The sequence below is a fragment of the Clinocottus analis genome, unplaced genomic scaffold (assembly GCF_023055335.1).
Source record: "Clinocottus analis isolate CAN_PGR_092001 unplaced genomic scaffold, fCliAna1.0.p SCAF_23, whole genome shotgun sequence".
Lineage (NCBI taxonomy): Eukaryota > Metazoa > Chordata > Actinopteri > Perciformes > Cottidae > Clinocottus > Clinocottus analis.
In genome coordinates, this window is record NW_027175965.1 from 5835781 (window position 1) to 5844948 (window position 9168).

General features: G+C 41.9%; 1 protein-coding gene across 1 annotated transcript; it reads left to right on the forward strand.

Moving 5' to 3' along the window:
* Positions 1 to 1684: 1684 nt before the first annotated feature.
* cunh1orf210 (chromosome unknown C1orf210 homolog) lies at positions 1685 to 8529 on the forward strand. Its single transcript, XM_068590020.1, has 4 exons — positions 1685 to 1777; positions 5743 to 6338; positions 6569 to 6763; positions 7779 to 8529. The coding sequence occupies exons 2-4, from the start codon at positions 6182 to 6184 to the stop codon at positions 7985 to 7987; spliced, it is 561 nt and encodes a 186-aa protein (XP_068446121.1). The 5' UTR covers positions 1685 to 1777; positions 5743 to 6181; the 3' UTR covers positions 7988 to 8529.
* The last annotated feature ends 639 nt before the right edge of the window (positions 8530 to 9168 follow it).

Genomic DNA, 9168 nt, shown 5'->3' on the forward strand with positions numbered 1-9168 from the left:
GGAGCGTTCGTACGGACTCGCAAAGTCGCAAAAATGTGCACGATTTGCGGCTGTCACCTCGTAAAAATTTACACTTGGGTGTATGCACATCACAATGGCTGCTGCAGGGAGTTTTCAGAGAGACAATAAAAGACTAATTTGAGCCTGCTGAGTGTCTCCTCTTGATGCAAGCCTGTTTGGCGACTGTCCATTGTTATACGGACAGTGCGACACGTGTTGTTATTTCCCTCCTTTTAAAAAACTTAGCAAAGGCCTTCACTTCTTGCCCACAGAAGGGGCCTTGACATCAGACCCCCCCCCCCCATCCACTGCTTCACTGAGGACAAACAGTAAACATCCCATGGTAGAAAGGATGTGGGTGGGGTTGATGGTCTCCAAAAGTCTTATCCAGAATCTGAATACAGCTCTAAATGTGTCACTATGACCTAGTTTATTTTGGTCTAAATGCACTGAAGATTTTACTGTCATTTGACAAAAAATAGGTTTCCAAATCTTAATTGTTTTGAAAAATCTGAACTTAAAATACCTTTCCGATTAAAGAATGATCACAGCTGTGTCGATGTAACTTTTTTTTCTCTACACAAGGTTACACTTACTTAGTATCCCTACATTGGACATTAACGATTGTGTTATTTGCAGTGTGGAGTATTTTGCAGCTTCAGAGCCATATCTTTTTCTCATGACGTGGTGGCGCACAAAATAGAGCTAAAAGTAGAGCGCATATTAGACAAAAACACAATTTCAAATGAATCTTACTATTCCTACACCCTATGTGTAAATTAGCGAATCTTTACTAACAAGATAAAAAGCGATATTGAGTTTGTTGTGGTAACAGCTTATAAAAAAAAAAGCATGGCAGGACTGCAATAATCCAACAGCCTACAAGACCAGTATCTCTGGTGGGAATCCCCTCATGTTTCTTCCAGCTGATGCTGAGTTATCATTTTACTGTCTCAGCCCATCCCCGTCCCTGCCATCTGCCCCAAGACATGCAGCTGATGCATCCTGGAACATACGGAGGAAAGGAAGGAAGAAGAGTAAGGGAGGGAGATGTAAAGAAGCAGAGTGGCCAGGAAGTGGCCCTATTGTTTTCAGGGTCACCTCGCTTTTCCTTTCAAAGCCACCAGAGGTCTGTTCTCTCTCCCCTCGGGCTGTACGTCTTAAACAAACAAAACTCCCTGTTGCCACAGACTGTATCTTGTCCGATTTCCTCCCTCATTTAAAAAGGGCCGAGGGGAGGGTTTACATTTTAAATAAACAAAGTAAGGCGTGGCTCCTGGCAGACAGACTAACTAAACTACACTCCCACTCACTACGAGAGTGAAAGGCCACACGAAGCAGATATCAAACAAGATTATTTGATTACCCACTGCAGCTGCAATACAAAACCAATATTTGCATAATAAAACAGGTTTTACTGGGTAAAGTTCCACTCGTAAATGCACATGGGTGGTTATCATTTAAAACATGGCATGTTGCTCATAAGTCATATTTGACCTCTTCCTGGTTTGGCCCCGCTGAGTGACAACATTGCTCCTGACCAGGTCTGCTCTGCTATTGGCCAGAGAGATGCAATAGTAGGTGGGAGGGAGTACACCTTGGTTACAAAGTTACTCATTAACTTGTCCTTCTGGGAAGCAACTGCAGAGCACACCTCTTCAACCTTTGCACACAACATTTCTCCATTTTACACAGAAAAGGCCGATGTGAAATATGAGAGTGGACAGACAAGAGGTGAACTCGCTGAAGGGAGAAGACTCGACAGACAGGTGACCAGGTAAGACTGGAATTTCACAGCTGCTATTCTAAAAGTGGGAACTACAGTCCACAGACGCTGTCGCGCTGTGTAAAGATCACACGGTGTGCCGGACTTGCTCGTTACAATTTATCTTGTGAACTGTTGGCAATCATTTCCAATGCACTAAAATGTCACAACATGCTGACAAATGTGCTCAGTATATGCTCCAGAAGGATATATTTGCAGATACGTTCATTTGTTCACTTTGGGTTTTGACCAAAAGGGAGGACAGACTGAAGAAGGCCCTCCCAGTGAAGTGTACTTGACAGACTCATTTGCTACATTCGGAGCACCGCAAATGAATTAAATCATCGGATAAACTGTTTTACGTCGAAGTTCTTCAGCGCTGTAGCAGTCCATGAAGGTCGTTCTGTATCACGACAGAGAAGACACAACGCCAAAGTGTTTCCATGTCAGTGACGTGCTCGCCAAACCTTTTCCTGCACCGGTTGCATGTTGGCCACTTTGCTGTTTTCACCCAAAACAGTAAAGCCCCACGAGCAGCTCGCTCTCACTTTGTTTTCATCATCTGTTCCCTCTTGAAGAAGCACCTATGCAGATACGTTATCACGGATGCATTTTGAAATGGCCTAGTTTGTGCCCACGATGCAAGTTCATGTGTTGTTTAATTCGCGGAACGTTAATAATTTCATCCGTCGTGTCCCTGCGGCCTCTTTGTTGACTCGGTCATAATTCCCGGGCTGAAAGGCAAAAACAAAACATGACATTTGAGGACACTGAAACTAATATGACCTTGAGTCGATTAAACTAAAAAGGGAGGGGGGGGGGGGGTAAGCATGCCTTACAGTGTGTGCGTTTAATAATCATGCTCATAAACAATGTCTCTGACAGGTGACCTTATGCCATTATCCTTGACAAACAATAGCTCAGTGCGGCCCCGACTCCTCCACACTCATTTTCAAAGAAAGGCAGAAACACAGATCTTGGCAGTGGGATAAGAGGGAGGCTTGCTGCATGTTGCCCTGTGGGTTTCTGTGTTGAGGGTCAACAGAAGGACGTCTCTTTGATTTTCTGTGGTTTGTGAATATGGGTGATTATCACAGCCAGGGAGAGAGATGTTTGCTTGGTCAAATAGGATTTGTGATATGGAGCCGACGGCAATTTTGTGCGAGCGGTTTTCAAAATACACTGTTGAAAACGTATTTCCGATAGGTTTTAGTGTTTGATATGAAGCTCTTTGTTACAGAAGTTCGGTGGTGGAAGAGAATTCAACTTTTGACCGCTGTATTATTATGTACAATACATTATTACATTCTTAATAGGGACGAAATGAGTAGCATGTTACTGTTGTAGCTGGTTGAGGGGAAACTTTTTTTGAACTACTTCACAGACAGTTGGTTGGAAATTAAAGGTCGGAACGACTGCAAGAAATCTTCAGGGTTGGGAAATAATTAATGAGGCAGGGGGAAAAAAATAAGATGTCTCTTGTATCCTAACTAGTATTTGGCATTCTTTGGGTGAAAAATTGGACAAACCATCTGAGAACTTTATGAGGAAAATGTGTCATTGGTTACAATACTACCAACTCAAAGAAGCAGTCAAAAGAGCCTTCAACAGTCAACTACATGTGGTGGAGTAGTAAGTACAATATCTAGTGTTAAATACATCTAAAGTTGCACACTACAAATTTCCTCAAAATTCACGACATATTAAATATGCCTGTTTTCCACCAATCGTCTGAATCAACCAGCATACTCAAACCCTAAAATTGTTAACAGTTCATTTTCCTGTTGGAATGAATGTGATAACGACTCAAAAGAGAAGAATCTAATTTTTATGTTTAATTCAGTTTGATGACAGGAAAAAAAATGTTTCATCCCCTCTGGCCATCATTAGTGTCTATAAACTGACACTCCATTCACAATTTAGGGCACTGAGACAAAGAGTGACTAAGAAATACTGACTTCTCCCTTTGAGACCGCAGACTTCTGCAGACAAAGATGCAAACGAAGCTTTTTACACAATGCATGTTTATATACACAATATGGTGCACAGACGCACTCACTATCTGACACACATAGATTTCTCGCTCACTGGCTTCTCTGCTATAACACCCGGATCTGTGCTGCATGGTTTGTGTATTTAGATGTGCTTTGCATGTCTGAGAACAGATGAGGAAGAGGTAAAGGTAGCCCTGTTGGTGTGTTTACAGCCAACACTGCCAATCAGTAACATGTTGATTCGTTCTTTTTTAACTAAAAGAGTCAGTAGCATTTCTATTCAGTGTTGTTTTCCTCATCCATCCAAAGGCACGTTTAAGATAAGATATGATAATCCTTTAGCAGTCCCACAGCGGAGACATTTACAATAGATACATATCCTTCACTAGATAAATATCTTGGAAACCAGCTTAGTAATAGTGTTTGTTGTCAATTCAAGCCAGATTGTCTTTTTAGTTGAGAGGGATTTAAAAAGAAAATCTTCTTTTCTTTTGTTTATCTCCACAAGATCTTCCGCGTGGCCAGTGTTTTTGGTCCATTTTGGAAAAAAAGAAAAGAAAAAAGTCGAAGGAAATCTTAGGTATAGCCAAGTATGGTTTACATGTTGTACGACCATGTCTTTGCAAGTGCCTTCATCCTCTCAGGAGTTGATTGTTGGAGTTGGCAGAATGTGTTGCCATTAGACAGAGGCAAATCTACGTGCTAATCTACGTTCTCTTCATATTTGTATGCGTTATCAATGCTCTCACCTGCCTCATAGCAACAAAGCAAATAAGGATATTTTCAAAAATGATGTCTCCTAGCGCAGATGCCATGCAATGTTCAACAATGTGTTCTGAAGGCATTTCCCATCTGCTTCTACTTTATATATTGGCCATGTTTGTTGTTGCAAACAAATAACATCCGGTAGGCTTCTATTGTCCTTTGAGCAGTTTGTGACTCCTGTATTGTGGGATGTTTGGAGGGATACTTTGGATGCCATTAGAAAACCACTTTCAACAAATACAAAAATTGAGACAGCAAACAGCAAAATGTGTGCACCAGAATAAATATTTGTAGATTTGTTGCATAAGCAATCTTTAAATATCGCTTTGACAGTGAACACTACATGTGATGATGTTGCACGTGCGGTAATGAAGTCGTCGGACTGTGAGGTGAAAAGCCAGACGAACTAACCCATCGACATCACAGACGGATGTACATTGATACAACCACGAGGCTCGACGAGCTCCAAACGACACGAGTGGGCAGGTCAACGACAAAATGGGGTGAAGGCCGCAAGACCGGGCACGCCCACGGACGATGTGCAACCCCATTCGCATGATTTTCATTCTCAAGCTGGTGTACATTACTTACTCAAAATAGAAGGTGACTAAAAATGGCAACCGTATTTTCAGTTTTGGCAATGAAAAGCTGATGCCTGGTTGGCAGCGTAACAAGCACTTTTAAAAGTTTGTGTTGATCCCAGTTGTCAGATTATTTCACACACACAAGCACACACAGTGATTTTACCAGTGCTTTGTGTCAGCTGGACCTGCGGAGGGAGGTCCTGCGGTCTGTGGCACTTCCTGTTTGCGACACACTTTTCCTGTTGTGGATGACATCCTCCTGAGCTGCTGACAGCTTGTACTCAATTATGACTTCTGGATTTAGTGGAGTCTCGGCAGCGAATCCTTTTCATGATGACACTCTCACTCTTCATACATACTAAGTGAAATATTTAGGTCATTCGATTTTTCAAAGTTCTTTGTGTGTGGTTCAGTTATAAAATATGCATTTGCTGGCACAAAAGAGTCCAAAAAAAAATTCAAAGCCACAATGCATGTGGGATATGGGGGCATTGTAGTTTACTGAGATTGTATTCTACAGCAAAAACTTTTTCTTTTTTTTTCTTTTTGCGAGATGCCTTTGTTTGCAAGTGTGTTACGATGTGTGATTCATACTGATTTAACTCACTATTTCTATTTCACACTTCCTCTCCAGCCTCATTTGACTGCAGCCAGAGGACGCTGGCTCATATTTCAACTCACGCATAGGATGACGCTGCCGCCGTCACCTTTCACCTGTTACTGAACCAAGGAGTCCCCTGTCACTCAACCTCGCCATCTAGTGGAGCTTTGAAAGGTTTAACCCTAACCCCTCCTGGTCGACAGAAATCTTCCAGACAACTACCTCCCTCCTCTGGGGAGATGCCTGCCGTGCAACAGTTCCCTCTGATCCCATTTGTGTTTTACCCGCTGAAGACAAGACGGCACTAAGCAGCTTTGCACATTTCCAAACATTGGTTGGAGACGGGAGTTAAAACCTCTTTTCCATCATCAGCGACAGTAGATTCAAGAAGCTGTATATTAGCTGCTCACAAACACTGCTCTCTGACTGACATGTGTGATAAGCACCAATCCGTGGCTTCCTGCTAGAGTTGATGGTGCCCCAAAGCAAGAGCATCCCAACCAGAAGGAAACTGAGCCGCACAGAAGAAGTCACTCCTCAAAAGAGACTGCACAAACAAGAGCGACGCCAGATGGAGCCGTCATCAAATGGCATGCTCTCGACAGCTACACCAACAGCGACACTGAACAGTAAGAATTCAGTTGCGACTTCAATGTCAAACCTAAAACAATTCATTGATCTTCAGCATAATGTACTTGGAGTCCTTGCTAGTTGAGTCTAAATCTGGGTCTAGATCATCTTGAAATGAATGATAGAGGATTAAATGTCCACCGGCTTTGAGGTGGGAGTGAGCTGAGATTTGGTTGTTTACGGTGCTTTCCACAATGACAAGGGTGTGATCAATGTCCCTCTCTTTCAGTCACGTTGGCAAACCAGACACCACAGTATAAATCTCACAACTGGGCGTTCCTGGTGGCTGTCCTGGTCACAGCCATCTCCATCTCCATTCTTATCGCCCTTCTAGCTAAATGCCAGGCGGTCCGTCGCTACCTGGCCAGCTACAGGCACACACGACTCAGGGAGGCAGACACCGTCAGCCAGTGTGACCCCTCAGGTTGGTTTTTTTATAACCCATAAAGTTTACCGTAACGTTTCATAACCTTCCTTTTTTTTTGCGCGGGAGGGAAAAGTGGCCCCTGTATGTGAGACCTCAGCATGAACCCTCGTCCAAAATCTGTGATTATTTGGTTTTTCCATTTGACTTTATCCTACTTCACAGAAGCTTTTACTTTGTAGTCTAGAATAAATATGGCAATGCAGAAAAAATAAAACAAATGAAGCATTTTAGTGTTGTGCAGCGGATTGTTTTAGTTTTACTGCGCACACTTTTCCACTAACAGCTCTGATAAACAAAGTGAAACCTACCAGCCCAAGTGTGAAAATAGTATAATATGATTATATATTAATTAATTAATTCATTATTATTATTATTAAACTATTTTCTTTTATTAGAATATGCAATTGTGTGTTGTTGCAGCTCCCACGACATTACAATTCAGCAAGGTGTGGCTAACATAAAGAACAAAAGCACATGTAATTGTAATGTCCACACACATTTTGCACAACGTGACACAAGAGAAATGCACACTTCAAGGCAAATCTGAAACAAGACGCGCTAAAACAATTACATTTACAAACTGTTTGTTTCCTGTGCTTCATACAGTGTGTAACAACTCATGAAGGTTAAAAAAACAAATGAAAACATTCCAATAAGATGGAAAGTGTGAAGATTTTCTGTGAGACACTCTGATAAAACAGTATTCATTAAAAGCTCATTTGAGAGTAACATTTCTGTCAAACTTAATCTGATGACACAATGCAGCTGTTCGTCGACCTTAAAGCAGCTAATGTACATCAATGTGACGTTCAAGCGTTTCATCTTTTTTTTGTTTTTGCCCCCTCGCCCTCCGTCAGCCGGGATCCCCCCGTGACCTTGATGAGGATGAGCCGTTAAATAATGGCTGGAAGGATGAACACTAACCCTACTGTCAGTTAGATTGACATATAGGACTTACCTTCCCGATGATTGTCATGCAGCACATCGCTTGTGTTTCTTTCACTGCTCCCAGGCCCGGAGGTGGAGTTTGCTATGCACGGGGGACGTGGAATTAACCCTCCCTGCATCCCCGCTGTGAGCGAAGAAGACGATGACGGCTTCATCGAGGACAACTACATCCCGGCCAGCGAGCGAGCGAGGGCTGCGAGAGCAGCCGAGAACATGGAGGACACGGAGGACACGGAGGAGGAGATGGATGAAATTGAATTCAGCATCGCTTAGCTGGACCGTGTCTGCACCTCCTCAGCGATATATATATATATAAACCCCTGAAAAAACTATTCCACTCCCGCATTTTCGTTATTTGTGATTACGATTCATATCGTCTGTGAAAACGTTTGTAAAAAAGGTTGAAAGTTAGGAACGCGTCACAATGTTAATACAACAAGAGTGTCTTCATTTGAAGACGTAATGCAAGGTACATCATCAAGGCAGCAGTTCTCCAAGTCCCCAAGAAAATGTAAACATAAGTCATTTTTGTCACGCCGTATATGTCAGTATACTGACAGCAGTAACGGTAATACTCATCATAATGTTTTGTTTCATGTGATATTTTGTTGTGAATCATCTGCATTTTAACGAGGGAAAATGAGGTCAATAGGTCTTCTGTAAATATGGACATAAACTAATATATATTGTATCTGTTGATCAGTGTTTGGATGTATTGGTTGGATTAATTACTTGGATTAACAGAAAAGGTTATGAAAAACAAAGGTGTATAATTTAGACAGATAACCACAGTTGTGCTGAATATGAAGCGGATCATTTCACGTTCGCATTGCCATAAGCAAAAGTATAGACGAGTGTATAACATGAAAGCCCATTCAACTGTTTTCACATTTTCTAGAGTGCTCCGTGATGCTCTGCAAAGTGCTGCTCATATTTCCTGCTTTCAGACAGATCACTTCATAGCGTCACAGCTGAAGAGCGAAATGAACTTCACATCTTTAAAATTGTGTCGTGACAGCATCAGTGTATTTGTTGTTGGGCTAGAAAGTTTAATGTGACTTTTACATACGTTTGAGGGAAAAAAAAAGATACAACTACTGACACATAAAATGTCGGCTGGATCAAATATAGTAAAAGCATTAACCTACTTGTAATAAGTTACTCTCCACGTGGTCGCTATTTTTAGAATGATAATAATTGGAGATGTATGAACTCGGTACTTCACTCAGACTGCATGGGCTTACTCATCACATGGTTCGGTCAGTAATGTGTAAACAGTGTGACCTCAATAAAATATAAAAAAACAGTGTTGCATGGACTCTGCAAGGGTCAAGTATGTTTTGAAATCCGATTCTTAACTTCCGCGACTAGTTTCTCCACCGTGTAGATTGTCGTCCTCAATGTTTTACAAACTACAAACTGCACACTAACCTTTGGTTTTAAACTTCGCAACA